The 18073-nt window shown below is 41.1% G+C and overlaps 2 protein-coding genes across 3 annotated transcripts in view; one reads left to right on the forward strand and one right to left on the reverse strand.

Moving 5' to 3' along the window:
• Csgalnact (Chondroitin sulfate N-acetylgalactosaminyltransferase) overlaps nucleotides 1–18073 on the forward strand; it is a 288310-nt gene that overhangs the window by 184140 nt on the left and 86097 nt on the right. The gene's annotated exons all lie outside the window — the stretch shown is intronic.
• Nucleotides 12268–18073, reverse strand: part of Syb (Vesicle-associated membrane protein synaptobrevin) — an 80601-nt gene continuing 74795 nt past the window's right edge. For both annotated transcript variants that reach the window (XM_065230603.1, XM_065230605.1), the window contains exon 4: nucleotides 12268–12297. In XM_065230603.1, coding sequence (XP_065086675.1) covers nucleotides 12269–12297 — 29 coding nt within the window. In that variant the 3' untranslated portion in view covers nucleotide 12268. The remainder of the gene's footprint in view (nucleotides 12298–18073) is intronic.

Genomic DNA, 18073 nt, shown 5'->3' on the forward strand with positions numbered 1-18073 from the left:
TCACCTCACTCGCGGCACAGAATAGGCCTCAATGCATTCTAGTAAAATGTTCTTTTTGACCAAAGGCAAGCCAGAAAAGAACAATTCACGTAGATTGCATTATTTCGTTCTCTTGTTATATTTGAATAAAAGTTAACTTCATTAGTTGGATTTTTGCTTCATTTAATTAGCGTAATAAGCTTAGTTTATTTCTTAGTTACTACAAGCTGTATCAAACCTATTCTTAGTTCTATACATATAAAGACCGTTAATATGCACCGAAAATAGTTTTCATGTAGCTTCCATTGTAAACGCACATGATTTTCATTCATAATCAAATTCAATGGAATTCATCTGAATTTCACATAAAATTTATGCGATCACATTAACTTTATGTGATTTTTCACATGAATTTCATCGGCCTCAAAATATTCATGTGATTTTGTGGTGGGATTTGCTGCTATGTGATCATAGGAAATCTATGTGAAATTCACATGGATTTCATCCATTAGATATGTGATAAATTTTTTGAGTGTGGTGCACGGTAATTGGAGGCGTACATAATATATCGATAAACGGCGCCGGTGGTGTAGTGGTAAGCGTGATTACCTCTCACCCCAACAGGCCTGGGTTCAATCCCAGTCGGCGCCGCCGGGATGTTCTGAGGCATAACATCTCTGATCACGCCTTCCTTCGGATGGGAAGTAAAGCCGTTGGTCCCCGGTTCATGAGTTGATGGGCCGATAGGTAGGGTCCAGGTGTGGGAGCTGGCGTCGGTAGCATTGGTGCTCAGCACGGAAAACAAGATCGACGGAAAAAAACAAACCAAAGGAAAAAAAAAATAATATATCGATATTAAATATGTTTGCTATTGAACTTCGTTATTTAGCCTCGAAAAATTAAAATTTCGTATAGAAGCATTACTCCATTTTCAATCCACGTTAGTAAATTTCCAGTAATATGCTTGGTTCCTTTTTGTTCAATTACATTCGCAAACATAAATATGAAACCGGAGTTTAACTGCAACGGCTGTGATAAAATACGGAAGTAATGCTCTGCATTAAAATTACCGGCAGTTAAATTTTTATTGAATATTTTGTTTGACATATCGTAATAAAATTGCAAGCTAGCTTTTACTCCTAGCGTGTAGCAAAGATTTTTTCTTGATGACATTATATGAGCATATTGCTTGAATCCTCTATGTTTGGCTTCATAACGAAAACACATCATTTTACTGATTTTTCCCTTAAATGTTAATAATTGATGGATAATGGATAATGAAGTGATGCTTAGGTTTGATGTCCTTTTCAAAGAGTTTAATGTATCTGCTCACGTAATTGATCTATTTCTTCTAATGAAAATGAAGGTCAACTAGTTTTATCAATGATTTACAATATGTCCATACTTTATCTTCAATAGAAATATAACGGCCAACAATTAAAGTGAAGTAATGTGTGAAGCTGCGCGTTTCACTTCAAGTCATTCGTAACATAGGCACCCCAGGAACAACTTCTTGGGTCTCACAAAGAGACGCACTTCCGGGAAAAGTCTCAGGAGGCTTGATATCTTGCTTGTTGTTGTTGATTTCTGGGCCTTCCACTGGGAAGTGTTCAACTTCTAGGGTGTCACAAAGAGATTCACTTCCTGGAATACTCTCAAGAGGCTTGGAATTTTGGGTGATATTATTGTTGCTCGATGTGCCTCTGTTGTTGACCAAGGTACTTATAATCGCTGCTTTCTGTATAAAAAAAAACAAAATTTGTAATGGGTTATTGGTTGGTTTATTGTAAAATCATAAAATTTAGACACTCACATTTCTGTTTCTCCAGGAAATGATAAGCTCGAAGAGGACATCATAATTCCAATTTACGTCCGCTTGTTGTAAGCACTCATTTAGCTCTTTGTATGAGCTTGTGAGGAGCTCAAATAATCCGATTCCACACTCTACAATTCATAGTACAATGAATTACAGAATATTCAAATACATTTACGCTCAAAAACTTCGTCTGGGAATCCCAATTCACCTAACAACAACAACGAACTCACACTTCTTTCTGTCGCCATTTTGAACTTACAAGTATGCAATGATAATTTTCACCATTGGGGCCTCCCTTAGCTCAGTCGGTAAAGGCGCAGCTACAAAGCAAGACCATGCTGGAGGTGGCTGGTTTCGATTCCCGGTCCGGTCTAGGAATTTTTCTGGTTGGAAAATTTCTCGACTTCCCTGGGCATAGAGTATGATTGTACCTTTTTTTTTTGTTTATTAATTTATTTGATAAGGCTCAACCGAATTAACTTTAAAGAGCCGAGAATTCTTGGTCACTATACAACACATCTTAAAACTATAGTCAAAAGGTACAACACAATAAACACTTTATCTTCCGCTAACCAAAAAGCCTCCTCCATCAGAACTGGAGCCGCTTCCAGTAGTTTCATTGTATGGCAAATTGTTGTATGCCAACGAGGGTCAGAGCGCGTCCATTGCAGCAATGGACACAAAACGTGGTCAGCACTCACACACTCATCACGAAACGGTTGCTTTCCAAAGTCGACGACGCATCGACCGAAAGAACTGCTGATGAAGAACAATGAGGAGGACCACACAATGGTTGCTGTCGAGAAAACAGACGATCGCGTAGCACACATCGAGAGTGGCCTGCTTTTGTCGACAGCCGAGTGAACACTGATGATGATTGTACCTGCCACACAATTATACTAATGCAAAAATGGTACAGGCATCGAAAGCTCTCAATTAATAACTGTGGAAGTGCATCTAGAACACTAAGTTGAGAGCACGCAATTGGCAAATCAAAGTTGGCACTCGTGGAGAATAGACGAACTATAAAAGTGATGATGGTTTTAAAAATTTTCCACGGAGAGCTATACGAGTGCAATCTTAAAATGCTTTTATTTTAAAAATGGAGCATTGTATTTAAATCTGGTTGTTGCTACAGTTGTAGAAAAGCTGAAATCTATGCATACACCTAAAAATCTGAAAAGAAATTATTTTTTCTATATTATATATCTATTGAGTAGTCCTTAAGTTTTCTCCTAACGTAGCATTAACCAAATTTAAATAAAATGCTCCATTTGCAAAATAAAGGCATTTTAAGATTGAACTCGTATACCTCACCGTGTAAAATTTTGAAACCATCATCACTTTCATAGTTCATCTATTCTCCACGAGTGCCAACTTTGATTTGCCAATGTGTGTGTGTGTGTGTGTATTCCCTCTAACCCCCACTGGCCGGCAGTGGTATTATGGAAGAACTCTCTCTACAATGTCGCATTTATGGTCATTGTAGACAGCTTTAGTCCGGGAGTTAGAAGGTGATAGCTCTATTGCAGATCCAGCAACCCATTTCAGAATGTCTGGAGAGTCACGCCCATTCCGAGGTAACTTTCACTTACAATAAGCCCCGCGTGTAGTATTACCTCTATCAATTGGATATTAGTATTACATACACACTTCCAGTTTCAAAATGTTCTTTTGAATCCTGGGAGTGCCAACTTTGATTTGCCAATAAGCTAATAATGCCATACGCAATATGCTTGAAATGCGAAAAAGAATAAGAAGAAGAAGAATGATAATTTTCACACCAAGAGATCACGTACAATTTAAGTGAATTTCACATAAATTCACCAGTATGACACTTGACTTCGACCAGTAAATCTAATGGAATTTATTACCATGTCATTGAATTTCATATGCATTAGGTGATTCTTATTGGATTTCTATTTTTGAGAAGTTACCTGAATTTTCAGGTGGAATTTACGTTCCTAATCGGTTCAGTGTAGAGTGGGAGAGGATATAGGAGAACACAAAATAACACTGAAACGAACCAAAGCAACACCCAGCGTTCATTTTCTGTTCTGGCAAAGCCTGCTCGAGTTTTTTTTTCTTATGATAGCAAGTACAGATCTCGTGATCAGATCTCGAATTGATCGCGTCCAAATGCATCACTTTCCTCTGGAATTTTCGTCGGAAGTTCGCATAAGTTTTGCTCCTCAGAAATTCCGGAGTTTTCATTCAAATTTACTTAGGATTCAATTCAGGGTTTTCTTGAAATTCTACTGAAAACTATCTCAGGCTTTATATAAAATCTAAAATTCATCAGAACTACCATGACAGCAGATTGATATTTTTCTTAAAAAAAAATCCAAGAACTCCGTTGGAATGAGGTCTTTAGAAATTATTATAAAATTCCATGAGCCTTTAAAACCGCTCAAGGAATTTGATTGGAGATTCTGGAAAATGCATGACTTTTAAGTCCAGAATTTCAAAACTTGTTCTGAACTTTTAAAATTTATTTCTTACTTAAGATTAATCTACTCTGAATCTATAAAGTTCAATGTTTGAATGAAGATAACGAGGAAAATTAAATGTTTGTATTTCAAAATGCATATTTTTTTTAAATCATTAGTAGAAAAAATATTAAATTCACTGAGTAATGATGAAATTCCCTGAGTCTTCTAGGAATTTTGGTCAATTTTTCTGACCAAGTCTCCGGGGTGGGTCTCAGACCCATAGCTGGAGAAACGCTGGCCTAGCATTCTCGCTTTGTGTCCTCTCCTGCAGACGTGCTAGCGGTGCATTTTCAGGTTGCTGCATATTGTGATAGGAATTGGGTTAAGCATCCAGTGAGTGAGGCTGTTGAATGCGTAAACAGCTACTCAGAAGGTGTTGGTCCGCGAGATGTGCTCTCACATGTAGGTGCAAAGTGAATAATAGGCATCGGGACCACGCCAAACATGAGGAGTGGGTTCGGAAAAACTCGAAAACTCAAGTGCATGAGTTTATTCGTTTATGAGCTTTCCCTAGCGAAATTCAACTGCGCAATATTCAGCAATGAGATTTCCAATTTAACAATTCAATGTTTTATACTTCGACGTTATTCTTTGTTCTTAATCTTAGTGACTAGTTTTGCATTATTGGATGGAAAACTAAGAAAACATACATTGTGTATTAACTTAACTTAACAAACCTCACTCCCCACAGCTGTTTCGATTCGTATTGAGGTCCTCAGCAACTGTGCCAAATTTGAACGAGTTCGAATACTATCTGGAATTGCATGAGAGCTTTAAAGTTTGTATAAAGAACTTCCCTTTTCAGCAAGCTGAGAAAAACGCTATTGGAGATTTTATTTCACTATGGGTTCTTATGGATGGGACAACATAATTTTGATATTTTTCGCGACATTTTCTGAACAAAATAGGAAACTTTTCGTGTACTGGTATTTTACAATCAATTCCAAGGTATAACTCATTTTCGCCAAAAATACTGATTTGCAGGCTTGCCTAAACGCCTCTAACTCAGATTATGCCGTATAGATGCTAATTCAGCGTGAGCTAGTTCATCCCTCACATATAAAGAGCAATGATGTCAAATCCAAAGAGCGCAAAAGAGCTCGAGCTCAGATTGATGCTCAAGCTGGACTTCCACAAACACGCATCACGATGAGTGATGCGGGGTTCGATCTTGGGTGGGGCATGATTTACTTCGGCTCACCTTCAATTGTTTGAATCAGGTTGAGTCTGAATCGATTAATTTGAAGCCTCAACGTCTGTTCTCTGTGGCTATCTTATATCGAGCTCTTTTCAATAATTGCAACATGTGAATAATGCAGAACAAGTTTAGAATTGATCTAGAGCCAAATTGGTTTTGAAGGAAGGTCAAAACAACCGAACAGCTTAGCCGATCTGAACCCTATGAAAATTATGCTTTCCCAATATGATTCATTCGCTCACTATAATTCTGTTCTGAACTATCTAATAAATTGAAACCATAACATGGGTTACGCTCCTCCTAAGCGGGCCCTCCTATCTCTGTCTTATCTCAAATGCCAATGGGTTGAATGTATCAATATATACATTGGAAATGACGTTCAATCAAATAAACCCATACCCACTCACTTGGCCAGGCTTCAGAATCGTCCAGTGGGCAGTGCGCTCTACACTCCAAGTTCCCCTTCTTTCAAATTTACCCCAAATTTTATATTTTACCCCTTTGAGTGTTGATTAATCACAATGAAACATTGTGACAGAGCACGGACTTGAGGTTACTAAAGTATTAAATAATTTAGGTCCTATTTAGGATTATATCTGAAAAATCCAAATTTGGCCAACGCCCACCAGATAGCATTTTTGATAAGCTTTTTAATGAAAAATATTCAAAAAATATTGAAGACTTTGTATCAGACGTCGTATCGATTGGAAGTGATGTTTTAGAGTTATGATTTGTTCTTCGCGTGATTCAAAATGGATGGATTTCAGCCAAAATGTGAATGATTGACCATAACAAACAATTATGCAAAGCTTCATGCAAATCGGTTCAGTCAGAAATCACTTTTTTTTCTATTTGGCCTGAAAATGCTAAACGCACGAGCACCATTGGCAGATTCTGGGGCATCACAGAAGATACGCAGCTATACGGAGGAATACATACACATCACTTCTACTCAGTTGTATGAGAAATTTCAAAAACCTGCAGGTACTCAGCGCTGAGTTCCTGCAATTTTTAGATATTTCTTCTTACCTCTGAGTAGAAGTGACTCTCGGCCTGAGTTATTCTCAGTGAACGTGTGTGTAGCGATCGACATAGTACACGGAAATCTCAGGGTCACTACAAATGTTCCCCCATATGACGACGATGATGCTAACTGTCTTGATCAAGCTTAATAACCTGTGATTTTCCTCAACGTGTCGCTGTATGAAGGGCCAAAAACAGATTGGGTGGATCGATAGGCAAAATCGCCTACACGCATCTACGGAATAATAAAGAATCTCCTTCACATGATCGCACAATTGATCAAAAAGACAAGCCCTCAAACACGAAGATGCCCCAATGAGTGGGGAGAAGAGCCCGCCCTTTATCCACAAAATGTTATCAACAGGGAGTTGGCATTCCCACTCTCCCCGTCCAAATCGCTTCAATCAGGACCCTCCCTTCCTTTTTGTATATGTATTTAAATATTTATGACATGTAATTATTATATATAATGAATCATCACTTATGCTAGTCGATTATTATCATTATTGCCGATAATACTTACATTTTGATGAAGATGATGTCTTGCAGAGTTAAAAGGAAAAACGGTGCTTCAGGTTTGAAGGAACAAAGAGGAATGAACGTTCATTCTCTAAATACTTGCTAACGTAACACAATCGGTTTTCACTCCTCACTAATCCGTGATGCCTAAGAATTGGCGTAACTTAGCTTGCTTCAAAAGGGTCATCGGTTTCGTGGATCCATCCGCAGGTTGGTTTGCTGTCGAGCTGTATTTGAGCTTCACTGTTTGCTGCTCCAATGCTTCGTGTACAAAATGGTAGTGAATACTAACATGCTTTGTTCTTGGATTATACGAACCATTGTTCGCGATTCTGATTGCCGACTGATTATCGCAGTAGATTGGCATTGCTTTAAGTTCTGTTAGCTCCGAACGCAGATTTTTCCACCACATCGCCTCTTGAATGGCCCGCGAAAGTGCCATGAATTTCGCCTCGCATGATGAAAGGGCTACGGTTGGTTGCTTTTTCACATTCCAGGATATGGCAGCCCTTTGCATGGTGAACAATTAACCTGTTGTCGATCTTCTGTCATCAGGATCTCCTCCCCAACCGGCATCGCTAGACCCTTGAAGGCCTCCAGTATCGTCCTTAGTATACAGCAACCTTTTCTGCGCTGTTCCCTTCAGGTTTGCTTCCCAATGTTGTCTACCAGAGTTGGCAGAGAATTGACTCACAGCATTCACAGCGTACGCAATATCTGGTCGACTAGATTGCGCTACAAATGACAAACAGCCAACTGCTTCCTTGAAGGGTACTCTTGACATCTGTGCTGCCTCCTCAGCCGTTTTGGGAGACATCGATTTATCTAGTCTCAGACTTGGATCTGCTGGTGTTGCTACAGGAGTAGCGTCCGTCATCCCAAAGCGCTGGATTATCTCTTGAATATAAGATTGTTGGTCCAACGAAAGATGTCCTTGCACTCGATCTCTGACAATTCGAATTCCCAGGCAGTGTGAAACTTCACCCAAGTCTTTCATTTGGAACTTCTTCATCAAAAATTTCTTCAGTTTCTTCTTCAACGCCAGGTTGTTTGTAAATATCAGCAGGTCATCTACCGATATACGTAGATGTTATACGTTATACAAATATAATAATGTCACCATCCAGGATCCAGTACAGGCACGTATCTACTTGTGATCGTTGCAGTCCGAATTCTCGCAATACGGCATCCAGTTTTCCGTTCCATACACGACTCGACTGCTTGAGGCCGTACAGCGCTTTCTTGAGTCTGCACACCTTGCCGTTGGAAGAGATGAACTAGCCTCAGGCTAAAAATCTCTATAATAAAGAAAAAAAAAAAAAAAAAAAAAAACCTTGCCGTTGACCTTATCGAATCCTTCCGGCTGCATCATGTACAAATCTTCATCGCCTAGCTCACCCTGCAGGAACGCAGTGACCACATCCATCTGGTCCACATCAAAATCAAACTTCACTGCCAGTGCCATGAGGTAGCGAATTGTTGAATAACGTACTACCGGAGAATATACATCTTCATAATCGATTCCTGGTTTCTGCGAGCAACCCTTCACCACGAGTCTCGCTTTGTATCGCTGTATGTTGCCGTCGGGTCCACGCTTAGTTTTAAAAACCCACTTGTTACGGATTGCCTTACGTCCTTCAGGTAGAACGGTTAGCATCCACGTCTGATTCTGGTCCAACGATGCAATTTCTTCCTTCATCGCTTGTATCCACAGCTTTCGATCAGGTCGCCGCATGACCTCGTCGTAGGATTGTGGATCGTTCTCCATGGAAACATCGATCGTTGATGAATCAGATGGCTGGGTGAGAAAATTATCACCAGAAAAGGAACCATAACTAACAAAATCATGATACTTGCCTGGGTATACGCGCTTCCGACCGCAGCGCCTCAACCCTTGTTGACTTTCTTCAACTGGTCTTGTTTGTTGCGGCGAGAGCGCAGGTTCGTTGCAGGCATTTTCGAAATCGTCACAAGATGTGCTTGAGCTGCTGTTCGCTGATGCTTCTTCGTCGTCAGAGCTGACTTCGTTCTCATCAGAACATTCGATAGGCACTACGACTTCTGTGAACAGTTCCATGAATTCGACTGACTTCGAATCATGTTCACAAGCTCCAACGGATTTTGGAATGCTTTCGCTGATCACGATTACATCTCGACTGATTATGAAATCGTTTCGCTCCCGATCGTATACACGTTAGCCTTTGGTATTTTCGCAATATCCAATAAACACGCCTTTCTCCGCCTTTGGATCGAGCTTTTTACGCTTCATCTTCGGAACACGGACCATCAAGCTTGAACCGAAAACTCGTAAATGCTTCAAGCTTGGCTTTTTTCCCTGTCCATACTTCTTCAGGAGTCTTCCTTCCGATGGACATAGCAGGAGAGCGATTCACCAAGTATGCTGCCGTTGATACCGCTTCTGCCCAAAATTCCTTTTTTAGTCGTGCATCGTTTAGTAGACAGCGAGCCTTCTCCACCAATGTGCGGATCATCCTCTCCGCCGTACCGTTTTGCTCCGGTGTATAAGGACAGGTCTTCTGATGACGTATACCATCGTCCTCCAAACCTCGTCGAAATTTGTCGCTAAGGTATTCCCGTCCATTGTCGGTTCGAAGAATCTTGATTTTCTTACCATTCTGTCGCTCAGCCTTTGCTTGAAACAATTTGAACGCCTTAAACGCTTGATTCTTTGTTTGCAGGAAATAGACAACAACTCGCTTGCTTGCTTCGTCCACAAACGTAATGAAATAACGATTGACACCCTATGACGGAACCTCTACCTCTACAGGTCGGAATGTACAAGCTGCAGAACCTTTGATGTTTTTGTTTTACTTTTCTGGAACGGTAGTCGAGCTTGTTTGCCTTCTGAACACGTAGTGCAGTCTGTCAGCTGGTTGTTTGAAAAATTAACATCCTCGTTCGATTGCTTGAGCTGCTTCAAACTAGCCTCGTTCAAGTGACCCAATCGTTGATGCCACAACTCAATGTCGTTGGTAAGAAATGACCGTTCCGATTCTACCACTGGGTACAATCCACCTTCTTCAACTCCATGGATTATCAATTCACCATCATCATCTAGCACCTCGCACTTGTCTGCCGAGAAAATAACTTTATGACCTCGTTTGCACATCGTACTTACTGACAGCAGGTTTGTTGCGAAGTCCGGCATCTTCAGAACATCATGAACATCAATTGAGTCGTCCCGCTTCTGCAGAACCACGGTACCTCTTGCCACGGCCTTCATAGAACCATTGTTTGCTGTCCCAGCGTCTTGTTCAATTGCCATCTCTTCAACAAATTCCTGGCTTGGTTGAGCCATGTGGCACGTCGCTCCCGAATCAATATACCACGCCTTGCTCTTAACATTACCCATCGCAAAAATGCTGCAGAGCCCTTTCGGGTCGCTGCATGTAATGGGACCCTTTTCGAGCTTGACGTCTTGCAAAATCTTGGCTTTGACCGAATCCGATGACAATTTTGCTCCAGACGCCTCCAATCCCATGATCATCGGCTCGTAATATTCTGGCAGTCCCATCAGGAGCAACGCGACTAACCACGAATCATCCACCTTGAAAACAATTGTCGAAAGCTTGTGGCTGGTAGACATCAGCTCGTTGACGTAGCTTTCAACGCTTGAACAATTGACCAGCCGGATCGAAGTAAGCTTACGTAATAGACTAATCTTCCTTGTCAAACTAGAGTCTTGAAAGGCTTCGGCAAGTTTCTTCCAAGCAGCTGCTGTGTCCTCTGCATCCTGAACCAGACTATAATTGTAGCTTGCTAGGCTCAGGCAAATCGTTGCCAACGCTCTTAGCAGGCTTCAGCAGGCTGAACAGCACTCCAACTTCCTTCGCGGATCAGGATCATCCGCATCGCAAATGCCCAAGTTGAATAATTTTCACGACCCTTAGCCGGCATAGCTACGGAACCCGTCGTAACTCGAACGCTTCCTGCTTCAGTTCGACTTCCGATTCTGCTGCTGTTGACATCTTGAAAACTTAATTTATTCTTTTCTTCCGGTGAGGTCCTGGGCCCATAACCTCTTGCAGAGTTAAAAGGAAAAACGGTGCTTCAGGTTTGAAGGAACAAAGTGGAATGAACGTTTATTCTCTAAATACTTGCTAACGTAACACAATCGCGGGTTACTTGGTTTTCATGATGCTACCTATTTTACCTTTTATGTGATACTTATCATCTCAGAATCCAACTTTGAATCGTAGAGCAGGTCCATCGTTTCGAGAAGGGGAACATCCCATGTAACATTACAGGTTTTATTGCAGTTTTATAGCATTCTACAAGGCTAAATCGTGGTCGACAGAACCCTCAAAAAACTAAAATTGTTACTTGGGATGGTACCACTCATCTTGTATAGTCATCTTCTTCTTCAGGTTAGCTTACCACTCGGAATGAACGCTTGGTGCGGTTAGCAATATCAAATCTCGATGAACATTTCAAATGGTCCTATCTGCTTTGATCGATTCTCTTCATCGACTTTCTCTTTCGTTAATAACTCAGCTGCAAAACCTTTCCCTGTTGTATTTGACGTTTTGGACGCTAGATAAGAACCTCCTTTATCAAGCTATGTGGTAGAATTAGCGCGAAATCTGTTTGCATAGCAGTGGTTATGAAAAGAGAAAGTCGATGAAGAGAATCGATCAAAGCAGATAGGACCATTTGAAATGTTCATCGAGAAATAGTGTTACATGCAAACGAAAAAGAGATGCAACCAGTATAAAGAGAGAGAGAGGGAGAGAGAGAGAGAAGGATTAGTAATTTACATTTAATTTCACTACCTTATTTGTTTGTCCTTGACAGATACGCAATCTTCTTCCTTTTGGCCCAAATAATGTGATGAACATGTTAAAAACGTGCCGCGTAAAAACCGGCTCCAATGTATAATGAAAATTTCTGGCTCGGCAGCTGACATGGATTCTAACAATTAACCCGCGGTTCAGAAACGTTGCACAGGCCTGTTCTACAGATGTCGTGCGATACAAATAAGAGGGCTTTCTTTTATGAACATAAATGCCATTTGTACTTAGTTATTCAGCAATAGTATAATATTGTTCACTGGAATGCTACGATAGTTATCCATAGCGCACCGTCATAGAAATAAGATAGTGTATTGATTATTTATTATGTACCAAGTCGGAACCTTACCATAATGTTGAAGTCCTTTTTCCAAAATTCCGACAGCGTATCAAATCATCACATCAACTCTGGTTATTTTTGATTGTTTGTTTAGTTTGAATCACTCGGAACGAGCCACACTGAAACGAAAGGAAAAGAACAACACGACAGAGCATTACTTTGAAAGCTTCTCTTGAGCACATTTTCGGTGAAACAATGAAGACAACACGACTACCTAAATCTCAACGCGTGCTAGAAATGTTTACAGAGCTCTCGACAGATGTTGAAGTGCAGAAAATTTGATACGGAGGAACTTGCAAACAATTAAGCTGATGAGTGTGAAAATAGATACCCAGCGAGCTGGAGCGAATGGTCCTCTAGGTTTTACAACATTTCCAACGAATCCAGCGAAAAGCGATGAAAGCTGTGCGCGAGACTGTACACAGAGTAACGTTCGTCATAAACTACTACTACTCGCAATAAATCCGTGCACCAGAGCAGCGAAAATGAAATTTAAGCTCCACATTCCCCTCAATAGTGGGGTAGGTATATCTACTATGTTTGCCCGAAATGGCAACTGCAGCTGCAGTTGCCGGGGTGAATTTTGGCGTTGATGAGGATGATGAAGCGACGGAACTGCTTGCGTACTCGGTATCTAACCAGGCGTGGAATTCAATTTCGAACTAGGACTCCGGGTCCGTTCCACATCATCGTCGTTGGCGTTGGCAGTAGTAAATATATACCCTGCTAGAGCTCATGCCTAATGATGATGAACCCACCCGAGTTGGATCCCAAGCGTTCCTTTTCAGTGCACCGAGAGAGGATATATGAGAAATCAGTTTGCAACTACCCGTCATTGACTAGAATTTGAGCATCGCATTCTTTGGTGCAGTCGAGTGGACGCACATGATGTATGAATTCCACTTTGAGGACAACTTGGTTTGCCGTCATAAAATGGGGATTATCTTGTGCGTAGCTGAACGGACGTTCGCGAGATGGGAATCCTTACGGGAGGCAGCAAATTAGCACTACATATCCATTACATCAATCGGCCGCTGCTATTATGATTGGGATAAATCCAACCGTTTGCATACCTTCTTGCTGGTCGGTTGAGGATTCCAAGTAAAAGCAAATTGGTTGTCATACCCAGCTGAATCTTGCTCCACCCCGTGCCAGTCCAAACCGACCGAATCAATGCGTATAACCTTTAGAGCAAATAGGAATCCTACACCCAAACGAACGCTTCGCAAGTCCTCTTAGTCGGGGTCATCCGTTTCCAATTCGAGTAGGATGAATCATAATCCTTTGTTCTATACGGCATCCATCAAGGCGACGACGAATGTGTACGGGTTGAGCTCGATTTAGATTCATCGTCGTCGTCGTCGTCGTCATCCCAGTTGCAGCAGCAGTTCATACCGACCGACTAGCAGATTAAATCATTTCCACACTACCGAGCATAATAAACAAGTCGGTCCGTCTATCCAGCTGCAGGTCATCGTCGTCAACGGCGGAAAACGGTAGCAGTTCGAGAGGTTAGCAATTTACGTTAGGTTGAGATTTTGCTTTCAAATCCGGATGAAAATCAGTGCTGCCAATTCAGTAGGTCTGATCTAGGGAGATAAATCAAAACTTCAAATTAAATTATCTGAGTTTTCTAGACACTCGGTGTCAATTACGCTATCGACGGTTGTTTACTCGGTCACGGTATTGTTTTCCTCCCCCTTGGTAATTGCCTGCGTGCTGGTCAGTGATTTTTGTCGTCGCTGTTGGAGCACAATTTTTGACAATAATGGTTGAAATAAATCAAACTTTGTGTTTTGCGTATCCAGATGGGAGTTTAAAGCCAAACATTGGCGAGATTGCAAACTTCTTTAAATTGGACGTGAATCATGGTGAAACATGAACGCCACATATCGAATTGCTGAGGAGAAGGCGATCTTCATAAAGTTTAAATTTGAAGCAATGCAACTAACTTTCCAAGAACAGGTAGGGGAATTTACGTATTCTCGGCAACCTAAGCAGCGACCTTCTTTCTATAGCCTTTTTCTCTATGAAACGCACACATATGCAGTATTGGTTTGTTTACAATCTTTTACTGCCAGCTGCTCTAACTATTTCAGTCGAAAGAATTGTCAAAAACTGTTTTTAAACGCTTTTACAAAGCTCCAATCTTCTATAGTGAGAGCGAGTATTGTCGGCAACCAGTTTTTCTTCGGCAACCGTTCCATTTGAACTGCATGTAAATCTGCTGTTCTATTATCGGCAACTTGAAATCAGCTACAATTTGTAGTGCGAGTGTTTCATTTCAAATAAACCTTGCTAGATTGCTTTTTCTCAGTGGTAAAAATATAGTCAAATTGAAGCTGAAAGCATAAAGAATCGTTTGCATGCATTCAGCGAAGTGTTTTCGTAAAAAATCCAGTGAAAATAGTGTTTCAATTTGGGTTGACGAAAATAGTCTGTCATGCCGAAGCCGTCATTTCCCCTATCTCATATCTCTTGAAATCAGTGGCACACGAAATAAGAGCGACTCTGGATCAGTGTTTACCCACTGTGCAGTGTTGGGAAAATATCAAAAAAGCATGATGACGCTTGATTTTCGTAGACAAAAATCAACAAGCAAACAACTGCGGATGATATTACAAACTGTAATATCGTAGCTCCGAATATCAAGCAAACAAAACTCACCAGCAACAATCTTTACCACCAACTGTGGTGAATTTGAGTTTCGAGATTTTTACTTTACACCCAAATGCGACCCGAAACTTTTATCACTGCTGGCAGCAGTAACTTTGTGTCTGCAATCGGTGTAGAGCAAGGAATCAAAAATATCTCCAAATGACAAAATGACAAATGATCAACGAACCGAATGATAACGCTATGTCAGAAGTGGAAAGCAATAATGATATAATTTTCTTCCTTCTTTTTCATCATAAGCAGCTCGTGTGACACAGCTCACTCAGGGCGGTAGAATGAAACGAGCAAATTGTTGGCAAGCTACTTCACGAAGTAAAGCCGAAGATGATACACGTGTGTTAGTGGGAATTCAAGATCAAGCTATGTCCTCATCCATGCATATTGCAACAAAGCAGGTAAACAATATATCATTATGCTTCTACCACTCCATCGAGTTATGTTACAGAGCGAATTTGTCATGGTAGTCGTAGCAACCGTTTTGTCTGTATCGTTGGTTGCTTTATGTGTTCGAATTCGCTGGTGTAGAGCGAAGAGAGATAGCAAACTATACTTTCTCTTTCTAAGAAAACGATGGGCAACGAAAGCATTTTTGTGTCGAGTCAGCTCTCATGTTGTGAATTGTCTCGCAATATTACAGGAGTTTGTAAATTCATGATTGTCAAGCATGATGATTTGTTGCAATATCACGCGTGATATTGAGAGCGTATGATATCATTTTGTTAATGATTATGCCATCACTGTGATACGCCTTTTTAATAGAAACTAAGCGATCGATTCAGCCTCTAGTGGTGAACACGAGAACGTCAAAAAGAGTGTTCTGAGCAGACATTTCTGCCGTGAGACATAGGAAACGGAACACTTTTTCACTATTCCTGGTAAATTGATTCATCTGCCCCAAAACTTGATCGTCAGTTGAAAAATTTAATTCTGTATCGTTTTTGCATGGATCCTGCTGGTGTTCAGCAATATTTTTGGTTGAGAAAAATGGAACATTAGAATAATGCCTTAGTTTGTCAACATTAAAGAGATGTTCAGGCGTAGGTGATCATTATTTTCAGGATTGTATTAAGTTATATACGGTGTATCTTAAAATTGAGCGTATAGATGTCCTTAAATTTTAGGAAACAAAAATAAACAGCTCTTAAAGCACAATTTATAGAGATACGTTTCTGAATTTCTGGCTGCTAAATCTTCATAAATTTATCAATTATTGGTTAAGTATTGGGCTTATTTGATTGCGTTTATTAAAAGTAAGAGGTAATGCCTTTGCCTTGAAAAACCATAATATCTTGAAATGTAATGGACTAAACATTTTTTTTAAATTTTGCTCATTTGTAGTCATAATGAAGATCATTCATATGCCACTATTTTTACTTAAATTCGTCCATTAAGTAAAGCTTTGAAAATCGTGCGTTTTACTAAAATAAATATAACTTCAAACATGTTATTCCAATAAAGTCCAATACTAAAACGATAAATCAATAAACATCTGGGTAACCACCAGCCAAGATTAAAAATAATATATCCATCAAATATCTTTACACACCACTGCGTCCTAGCAAGAAGTACGGTCGACTTGTTTCGCGCTCCGTTAATTTGGAAGTTTTCTCGCTATTATCTGACGTAAATAATCAGTTTTTCTCGCTTAGTGATTCCTGGCATAATTCCCGATAAATTTATCAAAAAGTGAGTTTTTTTCTGAGAAGAAAGTGTGTTTTCGGCATCATCGATAATTGGTTTTGCGATTGGCAATTCGCCAATCATTTTGCGCACCATCGGTGCGTGGTCACGCATACCTGTGCACACGGATCATCGTCAACGAGTGTCAGCATCTGCCTCCACATTCAAGCCGCTCATCCATCATCGTGTGTTCAGCTGAGTGCCGAGCTTCATACAAGCACACACCAACGAAGACCGCCCGCATACGCGGATCGAAGATCATCCAAGCTGCGCATCGCTCCGCTGCTGCTGTGTAAACGCTCGGTGATAGTAGTATAGGATTATCAGATAAGTTTTTGTTTCTTGTTTCTTTCTTTCTCCCATCTGTTAAATTTTAAGTTTGTGTTTCTGTGTTAGTATTTTTTTTTCTTCGTGTATTGTGTCCGAGTAATTTTGATTATCGTTGCAGTGGTAGAGCGTTTTTCGCTCCCACTAGTACGGCAAAATGGACATTTTGTCGGAAGACGAAATGGACGTTTTGTCGGAAGATGACACCACTTTGCCACGCGATAGCAAGAAGGGTCGAAAACGTCTGTCATCCAAGAAATCAGATGATGCCATCCCTGCTTCGTCATCTCAGTCTGGTAATGGACAGGGACAGATAAGCCCCCGATCGCGAGCCTACCCAGAAGACTCGACTGGCCCATGGGTTGTTTACTTTCAGCCCCAAAAGAAACCTTTGAATGTAATGCAAATTACTAATGATCTGACGAAGCGGTTCTCGGCCGTGACCGAAATCTCGAAGGTGAGGTACAATAAACTTCGCGTTGTCGTCTCTAACCTGAAACAAGCTAACGAGATTGCTGCCTCCCAGCTCTTTACACTCGAGTATAGAGTGTACATCCCAGCTCGTAATGTGGAGATCGAAGGTGTGGTGACCGAAGCGAGTCTGACCCCCGAGATCTTGGCGAAGCAAGCGGTTGGCCGTTTCAAGAACCCCTTGCTTCCCACGGTTGAGATACTGGAAGTCCAGAAACTGAACTCAGTATCTTTCAGCGAGGGTAAAAAGAGCTTTACCCCCACAGACTCGTTTCGGGTGACCTTTTCTGGTTCAGCCCTTCCTCACTACATCGAGTTGGGAAAACTTCGGCTACCTGTGCGTTTGTTTGTTCCTCGGGTCATGAACTGCCAAAACTGCAAACAGTTGGGACACACGGCCTCTCACTGTGGCAGCAAGGCACGCTGTTCCAAATGCGGGGAGAAGCACGAGGATGGCGCCTGCACAGTCACTGCACCAAAATGCGTGTACTGTAAGGGAACTCCTCATGGTCTCTCGTCGTGCCCGGCGTACAAACAACGCGGGGAGAAACTAGAACGCTCTCTTAAGGAGCGTTCCAGGCAGTCTTTTGCAGCCATGCTAAAAACAGCCACACCATCAACCAACGACAAAAATCCCTTTGCTGTTTTGTCTGATGACGAGTCTGACTCTGACTTGGCTGAGGAGGGAGTTTCTTTCAGTTTTCCGGAAGGTTCTGCACGGAAACGAAAACGCATCCGTTC

Source organism: Ochlerotatus camptorhynchus, unplaced genomic scaffold, assembly GCF_037179485.1.
Source record: "Ochlerotatus camptorhynchus isolate MF236.1 unplaced genomic scaffold, CSIRO-AGI_Acam_v1.1 ptg000330l, whole genome shotgun sequence".
Classification (NCBI taxonomy): Eukaryota; Metazoa; Arthropoda; class Insecta; order Diptera; family Culicidae; genus Ochlerotatus; species Ochlerotatus camptorhynchus.